The 22,585-nt window shown below is 45.0% G+C and overlaps 2 protein-coding genes across 6 annotated transcripts in view; one reads left to right on the top strand and one right to left on the bottom strand.

Annotated features, from left to right (window-relative positions):
• LOC131666298 (cadherin-99C) overlaps positions 1-22,585 on the top strand; it is a 104,472-nt gene that overhangs the window by 28,760 nt on the left and 53,127 nt on the right. The window lies entirely within an intron of this gene.
• Positions 1,253-22,104, bottom strand: LOC131666300 (uncharacterized protein C15orf61). Of its 4 annotated transcripts, none has more exons than XM_058938837.1 (4): positions 21,907-22,104; positions 3,572-3,694; positions 2,460-2,703; positions 1,253-1,614 (listed from the first exon to the last, which is right to left on the bottom strand). In XM_058938837.1, exons 2-4 carry the CDS (start codon positions 3,680-3,682, stop codon positions 1,487-1,489), a joined length of 483 nt encoding a protein of 160 aa, XP_058794820.1. In that variant the 5' UTR covers positions 3,683-3,694; positions 21,907-22,104; the 3' UTR covers positions 1,253-1,486. The 4 variants fall into 4 exon arrangements, with proteins under 4 accessions (XP_058794820.1, XP_058794821.1, XP_058794819.1 ...); XM_058938838.1 differs by lacking the exon at positions 21,907-22,104 and adding an exon at positions 6,415-6,438; XM_058938836.1 differs by lacking the exon at positions 21,907-22,104 and adding an exon at positions 6,004-6,123.

Here is a 22,585-nt window from a genome sequence, read left to right as displayed (position 1 = left end):
GTCGTCGCCGCGTTTACAGCTGCATTAAAGTGCATCGTCGTAGAAGGACTTGGGGGCTATTACCTCTCTCTTTCACTTGGCGCGCGAGGCATAAATACCGGCGATCTTCATTCAACTCGCGTGCTCGAGATGCATTTAAATCGTCCTCCACCCCTCGCTGTGCCTGTGTTTTACGACTGCTGGACATTTGCGGAATTAAATTTTTTGCTCATCTTTGAAAAGTCAAGTTCTCGATAGTATCTAATCGAATTTCTGCATGTTACTCAGCTTGCACACTTGCGAATCGTAGATAATGAAATTGAGTTTGAGCCTCGATAAAGACTCCGCAAGCCAGCCGCACTCGGCAACTTTTAATCATCGTCTACGTATCGTAAATAACCTGTTTTAAATGGCTTTTTGCGTCTGCTGCCTTTCAAACTTTCTAATATACAGTGCTAACGATGAAATAGAACCACGAAATGTTTCGACCCCACGAGGAGTACAAGAAAAACAACCGACGAAGCGTCAATTTTTTTATTAATTCTCGACGAGCAGGTGAAAGCTGCGTCAAACGACACGCGTATCGGGGACAGCATATTGTTTGTTTACGGCCAATCGTAAATTCGTCGCGAGCTTGACGTTTCGTGTCCCTGATTTAACATAGCGAGAAGGCATCGCGGTCCATTACTCATACGTACGACGACGCGCAAACGACAGAAAAAATAGCCGGGCGCGAACACACCTAGTCTACGAGAGACGGAGCGAGAGAGAGAGAGAGAGAGAGAGAGAGCGATGGATAAAAAGAGCTCGGGGTCGCGATTGTTCCTTTGTCTCTGCTCTCGAGATGGCGAGAGGCGAATTCCAGGCGCCCCCGATTACCCGCTGCACGGCGTACGCGCCGAGGTATTTTTATGGGCGCGCGCGCGCGAGAGGCGTGATAGTGCGGCCACATCTCGGTGCAGAGCGTTACGCTGCCGTACGTACCGCGTGTTCGTCTCTGAATACGCTGCGATTTTCGCACCTCGGCAGCGACGCTCTCTTCTTGGAGCGCGGCGAGCTCGAGCGGCGCCGACGCTCGTCCTCTCGTCGGCGGTGCGCGCGCGCGCGCGCCTCGACTAATTAGAATCGAGCTTTCGTTCGTCGCGAGGCTAGTTTAATTGCCCGAGTCGGTCTTTATTTGCGATTATTTCCGAACGGACAGCAAGTAGGAGGCGACGAGGGTTCGGCCAACTGTAAATAAGCGAAAGTTCAGCTGGGCGCTAAGGTACGCTAATTTACGGCGATAGCGGCTGTATTTATTACGGCTAATTATGTACAGGTTTGTCCGCGCTTGATTTACACCACGCGCGACGTGGATGTATCGCGCGCGCACGTACAACTCGAGCTTGGCACTGCGGATGCAGTTTTCTCGGAGTTTCGAGAATCGATTAGACAGCACGTAGCTTTCTCTCTGCGCCTCTGTTAAAGGACACGCTATTTACGCGGGGAACGCGTCCAGCTTGGTGCTTCAGTGCTGCGATCCCTTGTCCTCGGGCAGCAGAAAGAAAATAGTCACGTCGCCGTGTGGCGTTTTGACAAGCTCCGAATGCCGAATAAGCTGCGTCGCTGCCAAGCCGTACATCAGAGTTGGTATTCCTGCAAGCAGAAGGGAAAATAAGTAACAAGGTGAAATCGGCATCGATTATAATGGTCGTTTAAATATTCTTAGCAATTCCAATTTTGTTTTGTTTTCTTTGGCCGCTACATCTCCGCGTGTACACATGGAAAGTTTTGTATCTGGGATTGAAGAAAGTACGAAGAGGTACACCCGTGCGTACTTACTTATTCATGCATTATTATACAATTTCATCTTTCGAAATACCCGACGAGCAGCTATCCGAGCGTATTAAAAACCCCAAGAATAACATGGTTGTTCCAGAGAGATCGTTTCTCCCAAACCGAGAAAAATGAAATTTTTCCGATCGTCGACTAATAGCTTCCTAGTGCGTAAGAAACGCACACGAGCATTATTTCGCAGGGGAACGTTCCGAACGCACGCGAGCGATGATCGAGTGTCGCAATGCGGAATCCGAGGGGAAAACGAATGGACATTCTCATAGAGTGGAGAATCCGCGCGCTCTAAGTTTAGCTTCCATTGAGTCGAAGATTTATCGGGAAGGAGAGAGCCCATACTCGCGAGAGTAAAAGTCACGGAAAAAAGAAAAGGCAGAAGAGGTAACGGATGTGAATGTATCGACTATAAGGGCCGGTTCTCATTCAGACTTTGCACCGTGCCTCGTTGCGTCAATGCGAAATCTCTCCAGCGAAATTAACCATTATCATTATGGGTATCTCATTAACGTTATTCGTTACGATTTTCGTGAATATCCACAAGTGTCGCGAAAAAACTTATTATCACGAGAAAAAGTGGAAGAGTCTGCAGCATCTTGCGAAAGTGCACCGTGGAGCCCTGCAATCGTTATATCTTAAAACGTCCTTACCGAGATTGATGAGCTTAATGGCTTTGAAAAACGTGTCGTCGAAAGTGAGGTCCTGCTTGGGTCTACGACTACAGTGATACTTGATGTAGGGCCAACAGCCGGTCCTTAATACGTGGTAGTTGCTCGTGCCTACGGGCCAATTGAAGTGCGACATGCCACGTTGATCGTTCTGCACGTCCGCGTAGCGCACGAAATACGACGTCCATGGCGGCTCGTGCTCTTGCTTCAGGTAGCACGTTAGTACCTGTTGCACACACGCGCAATCGTTTCATCACGAGAGTCCGAGTCGAGGACCGTCAGCTTAAAAGCCAAGCGAGTCTTCCGGTCGGCGCTCAGTATGCATAATCGAGCGCTGATCAATTTACCGTGATCCCCCGCGCGTTCGCCAAAATCAATCGTCGATGCGATGTTACTTGACTCGCGTGTGCATTCCACGGGCGCGCATCGCTTGCCGACGCCGCACGCGCGCGACAGGTGTGCTTGCACCGGCCGCAACGTCAATTATATTACATTTTCGCTTCCATCATCGTTGTCGTGGCGGCGTGAGTTATTGTCGCCCGAGAGGCGCTGATTTACTGCTCATAAAGCTGACGGACTGACAACTGTCCATTTCAATTGTGACTGTACGTTTCAATTTTCGGATGTTCTTCTCGCGAAGAGGAACAGTTTTGCTGAAAGCAAACTACTTGAAAGATTCCAGTTGGTCAAGAAAACGCGGTCGAGCAAACGATAAAATCTTGACGAATCATATAAAAGCACTGTATCGCCTATGAAAAGATGCGTTACATATAAATACGTAACATAGGCGTGGAGAAGCGATCCAATCACCACCAGAGGCAGAAGTCAAAAGAAGAAAGAAAGGTCGAGTGATTGTTCTCCGATCACACCGATTGAACGTCGAGAATCTAACGAGCCAAGCCTCTCTCGTCACAATAGCACACGGCCATCATCGTCATAGGCATGTTTCAGTAGCGGACACCTTATGAGATCCGTTAACCCGCGATTAGTTATTTGGCTTGAGCTGGTATCTCGACCGGCACGCGTTGATCGTTTTTCTAATTGAAGGCTTTAGTTTTCTTACCCGAGCAAATTTAATCAAGAATTATGTATACCTCCGAGGACAGAGGTTTCGGCCTCCTTCTCGCATACGATCCGCCAAGACTCTTCTTCGCTTGCAAGCTCAAGTTTCTCTTGCAAATGACCAGCGGCTGCGTGCTGTGCATCCCTTGCCAGATCTGCAACACAAGCGGACAACAGCCGATTACAATGGCAAATCATCAATCTAAACGCGGCTTTGCGTTTCTTCATAACATATCCGCTCGAATCCATCGCTATCCGTTATCGTGTGTCCCGCCTAACCTCGTGTTCCGCGCGTACGAAGTGGAAAGCTCGCGCGTTTATCATATGTCACGCGCACAATCATTAATTGCCGATCCGAGCTCACGTGACCAAATCTTATCGGGGCCAGCGTGCTGTCGTGACACGGCGCGGAAGAAAAAAGCGCGGCCCGATAAAGGCACGACATGCTCGAGGGAAAAAGTTGTCGAGACAGGCCAAAGTGTGAGCATAATGTATTCTCAAGGAGCGCGCGACAGGCTAACCTTGACATTTCGCGGAATAGAAAGGCACACCAGCCGCTGGCGCGTTCTCGAGCGCATTGTCCCTCTGGCCACTTTTGTTATCCTAGTTGCGATAAGGTTGCCTCGGGCGTGATTTATCGTCAATTTCATACGTCCTTAAGGATACCATGCACCGCGGGTAATACGGCCGCAGCGCCATCCGTCAACACTGCTGCTCGCGCCAAGCCTCTGATCGGCAATGTGGTTCAATAGATCGCAAGGATCGTTGGCTCCGTTCTGCCGGATCAGTCGCGATTGATCGGGAACTCTTGCTGGGCAATGCGTCGCCGACCTGTCACAACTGCGCGCGCGCGCAAAACCCATCACAAAGATGAATTCACCGCGGCCGATATTACAAACAGCGCTTGTCCCTAGCTTGTCCGCTTCGGGCACGCGTGTTTTGATTAATCTCTCGTCAAACGATTGGACTGGAAGTGACTGAGCGCGAAATGCTTTTTTGCGCGCGACTGCTAAGCCCTTTTGCGGATATAATAGGATTGCTTCTTCAAACTAATGAAATGATAACAATGTGCCCGCGAAACCGTAAGTCATTTCACGCTCGTAAGATGCAACGCTCTCCCTCCCTCTCTCTATGTCTTGAAAATAAAGCAGCAGAGAAGAAGAAAAGCCAGCGACGTCGAAATTGAATTACACGTCTCGTTACGCGCGATGCACTCCTTTGGCGATTTTAATCAGTGCGCAGCAGCAGTGCGGCTCTCACTCTCTCTCTCTCTCTCTCTCTCTTTCTCTCTCTCTCTCTCTCTCGGCGGACATCGAAAAGCAAAAAGCGCGTTCAAGGTCGCGCGCTCCGCCATCAACGATAAATCAGCGGCTAATAATGAAAATGTCGTCGGCGCGTGCAATGACTTTGCGATTATAAAAGCGATGTAATTTTCAGCGCTCGTTTATACTTGTTTCTCGTAGCAGAGGGTAGTGCGTGAATAATCGCCCGGTTAATTATGTTAGCCGGGCGTCGCGCGGGGCGTCCCTTGTTTATTTCTCCGCGCGGCTTCGTCGGCGTTGTAACGCGACTGCCGCGCAGCGAAGGAAACGTGCGAGTGCGCGCGTTCGCATAATCAGCCGAACGCCGAAAGCGAGACGCGTTTTTCGAGCGCGGTCCTGACGCGCGACTCGGATACAACGGCGCCATTGTTCGCGCGCGTCTTTCGTTTTCTCGCTGATCGCCGCGACGGTCAGACGAGGCTTCTTCGCTCCACGACACGCGACGCCGATGAGGCTTTCCCTCCTGCACGTACCTGCTCGGACTTATCCGCCTCCCGACTCGGAGTGTGCTTTCGTTGCTTGTTTGGACGGACTGCAAGTTTCGACTCTTTTCCGTGCACCGGAGCCAAATCCGAGCAACGGTAAGTCGACGGCGCAACGCGTGCACGCACTGGCGAACAGCTGATCGGATCGCGCCTCGTCGTCGAAAAGCGCGCACGACACAAGCGGCGCCGCGCTTTCTCTTTCGGAGCGGCCGCGCAACCTTGACCGTTGCACGTATCCGCGCGACGCTCGTCTATGCCCGCGCCTGCTTTTTTCGTTATTTCGCAACGATCGCATGACGCGCCAACGGCTCTTCTGTCGATCGGACAAGCACTCTTGCGCATATCCAAGCATCGCCTGACTGTTTAATCGTCAACCTTGCGCGTGATCTCGACGGACGCTCTTGAATAATGCCTCGCACGAAAGTGGCGCGGAATCTTGTCAGCTCGTCCGCCGCGTCCTCGTCAATTATTACGCGTTTGCTCGGGGCTCGGATCGATAATCCGAAAAGCTCGCGCAGACCTCAATTCATTAATCATGCATAAAACAGTCGGTGGCACGTTTCCGCGGGTTAATCACGCGACAGACGGATAGAGAGAAAGAGGTCGTGCGACCATGCCTTTACGATTCTAAAAATGACTTGGTTCTCATTTACTGACCTTATACACTTCCAGTGCGAAGATCAACGGAATACTCGACGTCTGCATTTCTTGGCAATTAAAACGGAAGAAAGGAAATTAGAATATCCGCACCACTGTGCAGTAGTGCAATCTCTCGTGGGCTTCTGCCGTCTCGCGGGAAGGCCCATAAACAAATCCGAGCGAACGGCTCGACGTAACGGGCAGCCCGCACTCGTTACAACGCAACCGCGATATGAGTTGTTTGTGTGGAATACCTCGCTGCTACCACTGTAAACGCGAGAAGACAAACGCAGAGAGAGATGTAACGGTATGCGCGATGCACTCGCGGGGGGGGGGGGGTTAGTTGCGCTTTTGTAAAGTTCAATCTGATGTATCTATATAAACCAAACTGCAGCCGCAGTTGAAAAGTGGAGAAAACGAGGATGTTACCTTGGATGGGTTCAGTCCGATAAAGTTCAGCTGATTCATGCCGTCTGATTGCCACTGCTGTTTGGCGCGAGGATTCGCTTCTTATGCGCCGCGCGCATTGATTCGCAATTGATATCACGTCGGGGCTGCCAGTGTCCCCCCTCCCTCTCTCTCTCTCTCTCTCTCTCTCTCTCTCTTTCTCTCTTGTTCTCCACGCGCGAGAATGATACGGATTCGCATAACCGTATACCAAGTCGTAACGGCCGAGAGCCGTGCAAAACAATCAGCGAGCGCGAGCGGCATTCGGTGTGCACTCCGCGCGGTAATTGTTGGTTGGCTTAGAATCGTTAATGATGCAAATGAGGCGGCTCGCGGCGAACGCGCATCAAACCAACGTTTCTACCCGGCTACGTGCGCCGCGAAGTCAATGCGAGCAGGAAATGGAATAACGAATGAGCAGCTAATTAATAACAATCAGCTCGGCGTTACCGCGCGCTTATAAAAGTAGCACCTGCGGAGCAACAAAATCCACGCGGATTTTTCCTATAGCTCCCCGCCTCCCTGCAATTTGCGACACCTTGTAATTCTTGCCCGAAAAATTGAATGTAAAAGCCGGCTGAAATTCCCCCTCGTGTAACAGTCGAGTTTTAGAAAGTGCGCAGGGAGCCTGCGATATTTCGCAATCTATGTGCATATAACAAAGCCTAGTGTTTGAAATCACGGATAATCACAGAGAGCGAGAGCCTGGCTTTTGCCCCGAAACGGCGCGCGGATTTTTCAGTTAACGATCGGCTCTTTCGTGTCCGACGTATACATGCATATATACATGTAACTCCAGCCTTTTTCCGCGAACGAAAAAAAGAACAGTAATAATAAAAAAAAAGAAAAACGAGAGTCGTTAAAAAGTCTCACCTATCGATACACACGTTATATATCTCCGTCTTTCTTGTCCGCGCGAAAAAAAACCGCATATATCAGAGCTGGATTTACATAATATAAAAGCGTCTCGATGGTCTGCGGTTTTTCAAAGAGAAATCTCGTATGCGTGTACCACAGACTTTTGGTTTCCTTTTAGCCTCTTTCTTGCGCTCTCGAACGTTGCGTAACAGTTTCATTAAATTCAAATCTCCCGGTGATTAATTCGCTCGCGTCTTGAATCTCTTTTAATTTGAAATTTCCAATTTCGACTACAAGGCGGTTTTGCTTATCCGAGATACGTGGGTTGTTATGTACTCTTTTTCTCTTGCTTCCGGTCTGTGTGTAAGAGCTTGCGCAAAACCATTTTCTTGCCATTAAAATTTTTAAACATGTCATTTTCACGTTTTTCTTGCCTTTCGTCGAAAGAAGCGGGTCTCCTTTCGCGTATCTTTCCGTAATTATCTGGAGTCGTGCCGGCTTTCTTTTCCGAAATTGGCGGTGGAAAGAAAAAAAGGAAAAAACTCTGAAAAGCGCGAAAAGTCTGTCCCAAGGTGTACAAGCTCGCGCACAGCTCTCCCACGTCGGTCGCGCGTGTAATTCTTCAATCTGACTTTTCGCCCGGCGCTCGCGATACGGGCACAAGAGAAGAGCCTATTTCACAATGAATGACCGCCGATCAACCACAACCGTGGATAATTGCGCGCGCACAAGCGATTATTTTTAGCGCCGGCTCAGCGTTCTCCAGCCGGTCGGATAGCTCATCTTACAGCTTTCCGCTCAATGTCGCTATTCTCCGTTGACTTTGCCGTACGTCTTTGCTCGCTCGTTGAAAGCCTTCGTCCGAACGAGCATCCGACTGTTTTCGTTGCGAGCAGCTCATCTTCCATTTCCCCCATCGAATTTGCTGGCAGCGAAGGAAACGCGCGAAAGCAAAGCACGCGGCGCGCTGGAAAACTGTGAAAAGCGTCGGAGATACATACATGCGCGCATCCTTGGCGCGCTCACGCGTCAGAAGCTTCAGCCCGCGATGCGCGAGCACAACCGCATTAGGCGCGTAGGCCTTGTTTACGGGGCCAACGTATAATGCGATTTTGCGCCGGCGCTCCCCCTCCCCCTCGCCGACCAAATTGCGCATCCCTCCGTCAGAGCGCGAAATGGGATTCGTCGCGGCCACGTGTGCGCGTTCCATTGCATATCCGCGCGTGCGAGCTCACGTCTCCGACGGACGTGGTTTTCCAAGTACGATGATGATGATGATGATGACGCAGCAGCTTCGCTCGAGCTCCTCTCTTGGCGCGCGCGCAGGATTATATTTGCTCGCGGTGCGCATCATCGTGGATGTGCCTGACTGCGCGAAAGCAGGATAGCACAAGCTCCGAGTGATCGTGCATTGGATTTGTTCAACAGCTACTAAACTGGCAAATATAGGCTGGCGGCTGCGGCTGCCGCTTTCGATTGCTTTCGATTTCTTATATCAGCTTCATTCGAGCTTGGGCATGTGCAAACGAGAGCCTTCGATGCTGCCAGTAGGTGTGGCTGCAATTGATTGGCTGAGCTTGTTTTCCATCGTGGATTTTTTCTAACAAGTTGGAATCGATACTAGACTGCAGTCGCTTGCAAAATATCAGTATTAGGCAGATAACAAGCTCCAGTGATGAAACTGGCTTACTTATTCAAGCCCGTAATAATTGTGAAACTATTGATGATTAAGAGGCCAAATCCCCCTTCGAAACATTAGTTTTGTTGACAAAGCGAGCCAGCGACGCTAATTTGCGGACATTTTCGGCATTTTTATTACGTGACAGTGGCTTAATCTGCCAAAGTTTGCTGATTTGATAGCGGTGCTGTACTATTTTGCGCAGACTGTTAAATGGAAAAGGCAAGTGTAATTTGAACGCGACCTTGGTCTACTAAGAGACGCACTGGTAATCTCACGAATGAGAAGAAATCGTAAACGAAGAATACGTAAACAATGTTGAAAAGGAAGAATAAGGCAGGAGATGCGCGATGATTGGAGAGGGAGAAACAAAACATACCAGAGCGTCCCGAAAGGCCAAAAGTGCAATTGAGGCAGGGAAGAGAGAAAAGAGGCAAAAGCAACAATGGGCTCGTAAACCGTGAGCAATTTGAGATTCTGCCCCTGCGGAGCTGCGGAGACGCCTTTCTCCGCTCTAGCGCGCGCGAGGCGAGCATGAGAAAAAAAGGAAAAAGATCGCGCGAGCTAAGGAATAAAAATGCGCGGGTCGTTCTTTTCCCTCGCACCACGGCTGTGATTATGCATATCGGAGCTTGCGGCACTGCCCCGAACGCCAGCGTAACGGCACGTTTTTTCTTTATCAGCGACTTCTTTTTCGTTTTCTCATTGTGTACCGAGCGTAGATCGCTTCAAATTGATAATTTGTCGAGCAGTGGACTTCAAGTATGCATATTCGACGAGAGACGTAATTGCACGGTTGCGTCCTCGGTAGCCAGTCGGATCATGGGGATTGAAACTTAATGATGAATTAATTAAACAAGCGATCTCGAATGTCGCTAACAAATTTCAGGATACTCAATCTCTTCTTCTGGACACGTATCAACGCCGTTATCTAATTGATAAGTGACAGGAGCAAGTAGACAGTAAATTAATCAATTACAAATTCAATTGTACAAGAGGTGCAACGACGCCAGTCAAATTAAATAACGATTGTCTGGAGGAGCGCCAGTCAGTATCTATCGTGCTTCTCTAATTGCCCGTCAATCTCCTTCCGAACTGCTAATTTTCATCCCACGTGTCGTATCATTTCAAGCAACTTTCTTATGCCGTCGCGATTTTTTACAGTCACGTGTAAATTGCGCAAAATCATCGTTCACTGCTGCCTCTCTCGTATAATTGTTCGGCTGAGTTTATAAATTTTCGCTGTACAAGTGAAAAAAAGTAAACGCGTGTTTCGGAAAAGAGAAAGAGAGAGAGAGAGAGAGAGATAAAAAACGACAAGGTAAACATAGAAGCTACCTGGCATAACACCGCGGAGAGCGGAAGAAAAAAAGAGAGGTAAACGAGCAAAAAGATGACGTAGAGAGAAGACCCGATTATACAGTTTCTTAGAGAGGTGCTGCGTCGAAAAACCGGTGGGAACAGAAAGAAAAAGAGAGAGAGAGAGAGAAAGAGAGAGAATGCGTGCAAGTACCGATACAGACATCGAGGCCGACTGTAGCCCGCGGCAATATATCGTCAAGTTCCAACTTCGGTCGATTACACGTACGCATACATGCGCGCACGAGCGTTTGGCCAACCACTAGCGCCTTCCAAGTTCAACTGACCCGTCCTCGTCGCCTCTCGAGTGCTATGTCGGCCGCAAATTTTTGCAAAACAGCTTGCGCGAACGCAAAGTCACGCATCCGGCCGCCCGCGCAATATAAAGATAGCCCAATTACTCGCCAACGATTTTCCAATGCACCACGATTGTCCATGAACGCTGGCTCGTTTCGTATTCTATCTGAATTCCGATGAAAGTTCGGCTTGCGCGGAACTCGTAGCCGTCTGGTGGACTTTGCTGCGAGAAAATTTCACAATTGCGTTGGTGTATTTATAAGCGGCGAGCCAACTCTCCAGAAGAGTACGTGACAAGTTTCAGAGGGATCCATTTGCTTCTTAATTGCCTTGAATTGAATTACAATTTGTTCGTCTAAAACAAATTGCCAATAAAATGAAGTCTCGACACGACAGAAGAACGAAACCTCGTGAACATTTCTCAGATTGTATAACAGCCACCCCCAAGGCGAGCAAGCCAAAAAACATCGTGCATCGAAAATATTTGTCCGATCCTTCGTCCCTGGAGTAACAGTGTTCCATGTATATGCCTTCGTATTACTTAACGAACGTGTCTTGATTGCACTGCATGTACAACGATCAGCTGCCGCGGTGCTTTATTACGCCGGAACATGACATTTAATACATTACATATACATCTATTTACAGGGTATCGTTACTCACACGGCGTGCGAGAAACCCAACAATAGCCAATAAACGAATCCCGATGTTCGCGAGGCTTCCAAGTTATGAAGCTCCCGCCGCTTAGAGAGAATATTGCTTGAGCTGAGATTATGTTGTTGTACGGTAGTTTGCCGACAAGTCGATTTTCATTGTTTCCTCGCTGTTTCGGACGCTCTTCTGCTACCGAGGCTCCATACTAAGAGATTTTTTCCTTACACTTGATTTTAGTTATCTACAGAGCTTGATAAAAGCCATTACTGAAATGTTAATGACGTCTATCCAATAATCATCTGTAATTCATCTTCGACTCATTTATACAAAGCCAAGTCATAAAAATATACATCTGAATTGCGTGTGCCTTCAAAAAGTTACGTTTTGATATTTTTATCTCGAAAGTGTCTCTCGCCACAATAAAAGGAGCTAAGTTTCGAATGCAACCTACCTGCAATAAAAAGCAGAACTAGGTAATTTTTGCTTGCCCAACCTCAAATTCTCAATCACGCGGAGAGATCGACTTTGCAAAAGAGTGCCTCGGCGAGCCAGTCGCGCGGGCGCGTTCTTCAAAAGTGAATTACGATGCCTTTGGCGCTCCTCTCTTTGCCGATATTTACATGCCCTCTTCACTTTACTCGAGCTAAGCTCCCATTGTTTCCGGCCTTATTCCATTACATTAATTCGGTCTTTGTATACGCTTCTTACGATAGTAATACATCAAGCCAAAAAAGAGTTTGGAATTTCTCGTCAAAGTTTATCTAACACATAATTTATGCGTTTGGTAAACATGGCATTATTAATAATTCATCCGCCTGTGAAAAACAGCTTTCGATTCAATGTCCGTAGGGTATACTTAAATTTTCCTATCTGGAAGGTTTTTGATCGAAAAGTTCTTGAGTCATTGCCAAGACACTAATGTCCTGTCAAGTCACGGTTAGTTTTAGCCGACGCCTCGAGAAAGAGATGAATATACGCCTCTGTGTTTATTGCACGTTTACTGCACTTTCTGCGATTCAGCTGTACGCGGGCTCGTATGTTTTTTGCCGTCAATTCAAGTACGTCCGCGACGTTACGACTCTGTCGGTAAAAAAATTGAAAATTTGATATAGGTTTTTACTTCGTTCGTTCTGCTTGTAAATTTGCAGCACTTTTCGTTTGTTTTTCCATCGATGATTTCACATTTTTGAGGACAAGTGTTCAAATCTGGAGGACGAATTGCGCCTGTAAATAAATGTTTTTTCACGTCGATAAGAAATACAATTTATATGAACGTTCGATATAATCTATAATGTAAATCCGATAGAGGCTATCAAGTCTGCACGTCGTCGGTGTATAATTTGCGTTTCTTATTAGACAACTGGTTTGGCGGTTCAAGAAAGCGTTTTCTCTCACGGAACTGTACGACATCTCGTGTAAACGTTTCGATATCGCGTTATGCTATCGTCCAATTAAACGCGTCATCCCACACCTGCATCGTCAATTGCACTGTTTCTCTCAAACAACAATCTCATCTACTGTTTATCGGTTTATGTTCTTTCTTTGATTGTTTGCTCGGTGTATGAAACACGTTTCGCAATCGTTGTGACATCGAAAAATCATTCAAGCTATTTTTCTCCATTCACTGCCTCTCTGAATTTGGAATCGGAATTGAAGTAACTGTTAATATTATTGTCGAAATGGATGATAAATCGCTGCGTAATTCGATATTTGATACGCTTTGATGATGATTTTGGAATTTTCTGATAGATGAACCGAACCATTCTGACTAGGTTCTTCCGTGGAATGTTACCGATAGAAGAATCATTTCAGCGAAGAAATCTCGCTGCCTTCTGAGATAGAGTCGCATGCGACATACATTTGATCAAACTCATTAAAAATAATCAATGAAGTACGCAACGACGGCAGCACCTTATTTTCTACGGAAAAAACTGCATACAACTAGCGGTGCGGGCGTCACGCCCACGAGTGTAATTAAATGCCACTCCGTCATTGACAAAAGCTGCTGTCGGATAATCGATCAAACCGAGCGGTTAATTTCTCGGATAAGATCGTGAAATGGGACAAAAAGTAGGTGCGTATGGGTGTGTTAGCCGGGTATCACAAGGATGTCTAATCGTGAAAATTACTAATTTTCATTCTGCCTGTCGGCAATGAGGCAGCTAATTTCCAGAACTTTCAACATAAGTATACTCAATTACGAGAGTTCAAACTCTATAGGACAGAGCTGATGAGAGGATACATAAAACAATAGCGTCCGTTACAGATGCGTAGTCTTTCTGGAAAAAGCAGCTACCTGGGATTTTAATTAATTGTTCTCTGCGGACGGAAGCAAGAGCGAAGTAGCAGCTGCTGCTGCACGCCTTAGACCTCACCCAATTATCCACCGGCTAAAGCTAACGGTTTGCCAGAAGCCAATTCCCTCGAGAGATACTCGACTGAGCGAGAGAGAGAGAGAGGCAATAGATGATGTATGTGTAAATATATATATAGTGTCTTGCGGGGAAAGAGTGGGCGTGGGTGGCGGAAGATGTTGAAAGGATTTATATGCTTTGGCTGCAATTGAGAAATCGAGCGGGATTATTTGCTTATACCATGGTGCAGCTTGTTAAACATTCACTTCCTTTCGAGTTACATGCAGTTAATGACAATTTTCAGGGTATTTTTCGATCTCTCATGAATCAGTTTAGTACAACTTGGGAAAACCTGAGTCATCGTGGGAATGAAATTACTGCATTGGAGATAACATTTATTTCGACGAATATTGCTGAGTTTCAATTGGCATTTTCAAAACTCGACGTAAATTGGGCAAAAAAAAATCTCATTTCACGGCTCGATACTTTGTATGATCAAAACGCTTCCCATGACTCTTAAAAGTTCGCACATGCATGCAGCACCTTTTCAATCTAGGCAATCCTGCTTCGGCAAGCTTAGCTGAATTAAACTTTAATTGGAATTTTATGAAAGTGACATATTGCAAAACTACTATTCATCGAAGCATTCAAGTTCACGGCCCGATGAAATCTCTTGATGGTCGAGTATTTGAAAAAGCTACTATTCACGATGCGCAGTACAAACGCACGCGACGGTACGCCGTGCGCGCGCAACTATAACAGAAAATTCTAGCCAAACGAATTGATCGTTGAAAGAGTTAGACGACTCGCGGACGTCACGTCGGATAAAGTAAAGCAAGAGAAAAAAAAAAAGAAAGAAACGAGCCACACCTGTTCTGTGGAGCTCCCTGGCAAAAAGACGTCGTCACGGCTAACGGGTGCGCGAGTATATATGCAGTGCCGTCATCGAGGTCGATAAACCTCTTTCTCTCCGCGTCGAGACGTATCAACCGCTCGCTACACTACCGGTCTCTAAGTCGTCGTCGCGGATGAGCTGCGAGCAAGCTATTACACCGCCGCAGTCTGGCGTAACCGCGCGATTAGACCGACAATTGTCACACTCTCTCCCTGTAGTGTCGCGCGCCAACGGCGCGTTTCTCGCCGGCGACGCAAAGCTCAATCTCCCCTCTGCTTTCGATCTGTGCGCGCACAATGCCAACTTGAGAACACATACTTTTCATCACTCGAGCTTTCAACCAGCCAAGATTTTCATTCGATATTTTTGCTGAACCAATGGTGCCTACGAAAGAGACATAATAACGACAACGAATGAGCAAGCAGTTGAATAACGCAAACGTCTAACACGGCAGTTCTACATTTCCAGCAAGTTATCAGCGCAGATAGGCATTGCAAAAAAATAGTAGCGCCCGTCACGCAGCAGCGGTACGCAGAAGTAGCAAGAAAAAAGAGGAGGAAAAAAACAAAAGAGCGAGCGAAAAATTGCGTGGGTAGCAAAATCAAAGGTACGACTGCAGAACTAGTTGCCAATGACCGCGCGCGCTGTCATGCGTCATCAGAGATAGCGTCGGACTTTAATGTCGCGCGGCTGGTTTTTCCGGATGCCATTTTTTTTTTATGCTAATTTCATCCGCGCGCTACTCAACCAGTTTCTATTGGCTTTGATGAGCTTTTAAACTCAAATTATCACACCGTGCAGCAACGTTCGATCGATTCCCCAGCTCTCGCTCGTTAATGCCGTACAATCTATTTCAACTTATGCTATTTTGGAATTTCAACTCGCGGTTCACGAATTATCGAATGTATTATCGAACGAGCCAATCAGTAGTTTTGTCATCGCTGTTCTTCGATCACGATAATCCGAGCTCGTCGACGAAGGGAAGTTTTAATTAGAATGGAATTATAACCGACTTGCGTCGAATGCCAAGATTAACGAATAGCGCGGAACTTTGATCCCCGCTCGAGAGTTCGAGTGATCAGTTTTTAAGTTGCGAAGGACTTTAATAATTTCGTAAGTGTATAATAATGACACACCTGATATAAATGACCAGTTGAAATTATTTATTAGCGTACAATAACGAAGCGATGTGAATGTATATACTGTTAAAAATATATTAAACGTTTATTGTTCGAAGACAACTAGAAATCGGTATCTGCATAAGAGATTAAAATGAACGAGCAGCGCGTTGAAAACTGAGTTAAAAGTCGAATATATGTACAATAATATTGGCAATTTGTAAACTTAATGGAAAGTCATTGTCACGATTGATATGGCACCATGATGTATAAGCTGGTAATCTTTATCTAAAAAATAAAAACGCAGACCATGATTCTGACGTGATATAAGAACGCCATAATAAACACTAGAAAGTAGGATTCACTTTAGCTTACATAGTTGCATTCATAATAAAAAACGTACGAAGGTTGAAAATATCTATCTTATCAGATTGGTAACAAGTGATGTATCCGTCATTTTCGACGAGTTTTGGTCCAGACATTAATCCCAAACTGTGGCGTTTGAGTTTAAAGCTACGTCGGAAATCAGACAACTTAGTGGGCATGCTATCGTCGTTGTCGATGGCCAGGACTAAGCTGTGGACTCAAGTCCGGGCGCATGCAAGAAAACACCGAGAAATCTATGGACGTCGATGTATTGCGGATAGCCGTCGTCGTCGCGCTTTTGGAATTCGGCCATGGTGCCTCCCCACACGTTAATGGCCTTTTGCTGGCGTAGCTGCATACAAGCGATTCTCAGAGTCAAGCCTCGGAATGGACAATTTAACAATACGAGGATATTTACAGCCGTTTGAAGATTCTTAAAGCATGAGAGCGAAGCGAGGATCGGCTACGACTACAAATGTTCAGTATCCTCGTGCAGGTTCCTTATAATTTTGCGAGCCACCTCGACGATATCGTACACGCACAACACGCCGCCTGGCAAGCAGAGCTTAATTATTTGGTTTCTTACCGGTGGTTTGGCTCCTGCGCAACAAGTTTGCCCTTCAGAGTTTTGCACTTCCTGCATGTCTGTCATCGTATGTTTGATACTCACCATTACTATACAACCTACATGCTTTCAATACTGGCAGAGATTTTTTTTGTTTAAAAAGGCTTGTGAAACTTCAAAAGAGAAAAATTCAACTCATTTTTGAACTCTGCATCCATCGAAGTATGTATAATGAACTGTGGTGGGTGTGGTGAGCAGATCATTATGGTGTTGGATTTGACGTTCGCGTAATCACTAATGTCAAATTGAGAGTTTTCCGTGTTGTACAGCACTGGTAGTAGGGCGCGAGCTCCTCGTTGCCGCATGATGCCACGATCTTTTGACAATTGATTATTACATTCATAACTTCGTTTACAGAGCAAAGAGGAAAAATTGCAAACACAGAGCCTTCGAAAAAAAATCCCAATCGTAAGCAATATTCAACGATATTGACAAAACAATAGCAAAAAAGCAAAAAATGATACTTGGACATAAGAGCGACGATGCGCAACATCTCAAAGGTTAACAAGCTGAAAATGACCTCCAGCATGTCGTAAGGCAAGTACTCTCCAACGTTGTCCAGCGTCGTGTTGTCTGTCATCGTTTGTTCGTTCATCTTTTGCTAGTATTCACATATTTTATACGATACTTTTGTATCGAACTTCGCCGAAAGACGATGACCGTACAGAACAGCTACTTTAGAAACCAGGCATTCTCACGCAGCGTTCGCATTTTATAGTTATCTGCTCCTTCTCCGAAATAAGGGGTTCCCCCAATGAGCATAGATTCAAAATTATTTAGGGAACGACATTGGCTAGTCCAGGACTAGGACCAGTGATAGAATTGATCTGTTGGCATATTGTACCTTCCAAATACTTGTGGCGACGGTGCAGATTTTTTCATTATTTCCGTAGCTTTGTGGAATGCGACTACAGGTCACGAGAGAGACAGAAGTTCGCTCGGCTTTTCGCTTTAGATTAATATTCAATTACGAATCATTATTTTTCAAGCTAACAGATTTTTCTTTATTTCAAAAGCAAACAAAAATACTTGGCTATGTTTTTAATCAAATACACTTCAAAATGAATAAAAAATACCACAGAATTATTTTTATATGGAGTATTGTGTGGAGAGTCGAAGGTGCACACTAAGATAAGAAGTTATAGCGGCGGAAAGCCTGCAATACAATTACCACGCGGTGACGACTATAATTAAAAATAGTGAAAGTGCAAGCAGTGACATTTCATGTCTGAGAAAAAAATGAAGATAGCATCGCTCGTCATTTCCGGACTCGGATTCACTCTGTCTCCCACCTCGATATCGAGATCAACAAGGTTACAGAACCAAAGATAATCTAAAGAGAATTGCGGATTAAGTGGCTAGTGAAGGAGAGTCGGATATGGCCCCGTGGTCTTTTCCATATGTGTATTTGCAAGCTTGATACTTCATTCACAAATTGGATTGCCACCGTTGGAAAAATCTAGTTTCATAGTTAAACGATGCAGACGAGATTTGCATGCAAGCTTGATGGCTTTTTCCGTTTGGTTCTTACTATGTTCCGATAGAACTTATTATTCGAATTCAGACACTAATTCATGAATTTTCGTTTCAAATGTGGTTGGAAAATGCATAGGCAACATTATTGCCGTACACCGTAAAAGTAATTAATGTAACGTACTTTTCAATCAAACACACATCGATAACCGAACGAAAATTCCGCGCATCGACGTGAAGTTGTTTAATGGAAATAATTAAGATAACCTGCTCATCACTATTTTCTCATTCCACTCTGCATAATAACTGGCGCACAATGAAAACTGACGCGAAAATGTAAGCTGAAGCATTAAACGGTCATCATCAAAGGCCAAGAGATGAAGGCATTCACGATCGCTGGCCACAGTTCCATTATCAAAAGAAAACAAAGGCTTGCTTTTCATCGCTCATCGTCGTCACATTTTCCTATGGGGGCGCGTGTCGACGGTAGCGCACGACTTTACAGCCCTTTTTTTACAGTGGTGCGCAAATCGTAATTTATAGCACGACATGGGAAAACGATTCCGAGAAATAGAGAGGGAGAGGCGGATTAGAAAGGGGCGTGGGGGAAATGGAAAAAGGGACTCGATATCTTAATTAATTTCTCCGTATGCAGTACTTTACCGTTGCATGTCGACTGTAACATGGACATTAATCGCTTGCGATCGTCAGATTATTTCGTGATGCGAAAAAAATCTTCCATGAAAACATATCTTCCGTTTAATGGACGATCGTCGATCATTATTAGTAAACTTGATCCATAAAACGAGCATGACTTGTCGAATTTTGGAAAAATGCAAAAAAATGTCGTCCGAGAAATAAAGCGAGTGCCTATAAATGGACCAAAAAGCAAATGACACGTAATAATAGTCGCAATACCCGTACACAATAAGTCAGCAAGGCTGAGCAGTCGATGAAATGCCTGATAAATCATAAAATAGACTGTACGCGAGAGCAGAACTCGACGTCAACCGCGCGGAACCAAAGACGTCTCTTCCTCATCATCATTAATCAAGATGCACGCACACGACCGTTAGCCGCGACTTTTCTTCTTCTTCTGCTGCTGCTGCTGCTGCTGCTGTTGCTGGATAACTTATGGCATTCAATGCAAATCGATCTCGCGTTATGTGTATATACAATTGCACGATCCACAGACGAATTCCGCTACTATGCGATTTATCGTTGTGATGAGTGACGAAGGGCTCTACTATTCGAAATAGTGCTTTAATTTTCGTTCAGCAAAAAACATTCGTAAAATTTACGTAAGCTCTCCGTATTACTTTGTGCCGAAATATCTTTTTACACGGGTGAGGAGAAGTTTGCGTAACTTTATCTTGAAAGTTATCCATGCTTAGAACACGTTACGTTCAGGGGAAAACTATTGAGAGATAAATTTCTTTTACGTTTGTTGCAACAGGCAATTGTTGATATTAAAATGCAGCGGCGTGTGCCGAATCTCCCGTGTTTACTTGCTTCAACAAATTTCAGCGTGAATTCGAACAAATCTTACGAAAGAAGTGGATGTTTGGGAATTTTTACATGTAATAATAACGAATTTGTCAATGCAAATAAGCAGAATGTTGTCGATTGCATGATTCAAAATGTTTCAATTTCATCGGCATCCGCACATCGCACACTAAGAACTCAATTTCACAATACCACTTTAATGGTATTTAAGAAAAAAGGATATTTTCAATTTTGCCAACTCCAAAATATGAGATATGTTTGCTTGTGTATGCACGCAATGTTTTTATATATTTATCGCTATAACATATATAATAATAATAACATTATGATTTATTCCACTTGAGGAGATACCTTTGCGAGTCTTAAATTTTAATTGAAGTTGCATAAAACGATAATATTTGAAGGCTATTTTGACGTGATTTATATGCTCTTTTCCCTAAGCACTACAGGCTCTGAGGAATCTCGTGATAAAAGTATTCAAGATCAGCACCATCTCGCACAGCTACCATCGGCAAAAAAATGGTATCCACACGCACGCGCGACGACGTGTTTTCTAAGTTTCCGTTTGTTCTTAAAACGAGAAAATCAGAAAGCCAAGAGAAAGAGAAGACGCGCAATATGAAAATTCGATAAAACGGTAGGGTGAATCGCGATAGTTTTTTCACGGCATTCGTCACATATGTTCCATGCTCACTTTTACCGTGTGCTTATGGCGCAAGAAAACGAAAAAAGAAAGAAAGGAAAAAAAGACGGTAAGCTGTCCGAGCGAAGGGCGCAGATAAAGTCGCCCAAGGCCGGCAAGTAGCACTTGCATTTGCATGAGACGCGCGGGAAGGAGGCCTTTGTTCGACGTTTTTTTCGCGCGAGAAGAAGAAGCGTGAGAGTGTTCGCCCGATTATTCCAAAGGCCCGTACTTTCGGCGGCTTCTCTTCTCTGTAGGTTTAATTGCAACCTCGAGATAACGCACTTGGATGCTTTGATTTCTCTGACTCCGCCGCAATGTTAATTTGCCGGGATATTGCTCCGATTTACTATCCATTGTTTATGCGTTACCCTATTGTATCAGCTTTCAATTCCCCTCTCACGCTGCAATTTATTTCGTTTTCATTCTTTCCCGCTTCTTTTCGGCTTACGATCGTCGTTGTCTGTTATTGTTTCTCTACCTTCAGGAATGCACTTGAGTGTCTTTGTAGGGGTAAAGATAAGCAACAAAACTAAAGCGCATCACGTCCTACGTTCGCAACCAAAAGTATCGCGGTAATTTTTCAGTACGAATTCGGTGCACAATGTTAAATGACAAGTATATATCTTGCAAAAATGCAGTTTCAGTTTGTAGAGCAATGAGCTAATAAGCTATAGTGGTCAAAGTAGCTACTAGCCGCTTTGAAAGTAACGCTATTTTATATGTTTTATCGATTTTTCACAAGGGTTCATGAAAAAATAACTTATCGATGTTTGTTGAGTTGGCGTCATTAAAACGAAATAATGAATTAGAGGGACAATTTTATTCATCGCGTTGTTCGATAAATCTTCGAAAATTACAACGATAACGGCATCAACGTAGCTATTGCTCAGAATCATCACAGCGACTTAGAGCCGGAGTTATTGATCAGAATCTGTCTCTTAACGACGTCAACTGCGATTTTCCTGTGCTTGATTCTTTTCATACAGACAAGGGCCTCGACCACTGATACAATGTAGATCGAGTAGCGTTATTATGGATTTGTCAAGAAGTATCGATAAAAAAATTAATCGATAGCGTTGTCATTAACAAAATACCCCGCGATTACGAGTGAAGGAAAATTGGGTTCTATAGATGTAGGTAAAGAAATGATAAAACGATCAAAAGACATCGTTTTATTATTTCTTTACCTATAGCGATTGAATCCGATTTTCCTTCGCGCACAAAAATCGCAAGCGAGAAAGAACTTGCGATTGTTTACACCGATTATTACAACTCCAATTTTATAATGGAACGAAGAGTTCGCTGAAATTCTTGTATTGTATGGATTCCACAGGCATAAATATAACGTCAAGCTAATAATTAAGGCACATTCACAAAACTGCAAAAATACTAGAGTTTTATGGAATTGACGTGTAGCATAATTATACTAAAAACTGTAATTTGAATAAGGCGCAATATATTTTAGTAGAGAGCATCATATAAGTATGATCGGCATAGAAACTGTATGATAATCGATAAATTAGGTGAAAAATGAGCCTTCAGCGATCCTGTCGCATGGACATTAAAGTGTAATTGAACTTATTGCTAGAAACATACAAATATTTACCAGGTATTCGCGGGGAGAGCAACTGCAAAGTGGGCCTGCCGCTACGTCAGCGTTATCCCCACATCAATGTGTTCGTATGTGTTCAAGCCCAGCGCTTGACGTAGCTGAGAGATTTTTTGCGAAAAATAGTTAATTACGGCTATTGAAAATAGATAAAAATCGCGTCTATTAGCAGAGCCACGTGCACGAGCACCGACGCCGACGGCACAGCTGTTCGCCATGTTGACTGAAAGTATGAGCAGGTGATTGTCACGCATGCGCCAAGCGCGCGGAGATTCAGCCTTAGGTGGATTCTACAGTCGTACAGACTACTTGAAATATTGTTTCGGCTGTGATAGACCGACGTTTGCAATTCGGGTCGTCTTACATTTCAATTACGTTGATCAATAGTTAAAATCCAATAAATCTTATGTTTCGAATACGATGGTCAAGTGAACATAAAGCTATATGTGCGCTCGCTGGTGGCAGCAGACCTGTTGTCGAGGGTTCACGAAACGCGATACGCGTGAGCTAGTGAGTTTGTTGTAGGATTCGAGTATGAAAAAAAAAAAATTTAGGGACTGATAATCCAATTAATCGATAATATTTAAAAAAAGTCAATACTCATGAGGCATACGAAATAGAAACGAAAATTATTCGAAAAAACTAACCACGCGAGAACAATTTCTTTTCCTGACCA

This window comes from Phymastichus coffea, unplaced genomic scaffold, assembly GCF_024137745.1.
Source record: "Phymastichus coffea isolate CEN01 unplaced genomic scaffold, Cenicafe_Pcof_1.1 PCOF00058, whole genome shotgun sequence".
NCBI lineage: Eukaryota > Metazoa > Arthropoda > Insecta > Hymenoptera > Eulophidae > Phymastichus > Phymastichus coffea.
This window is presented reverse-complemented; position numbering and strand designations above follow the sequence as displayed.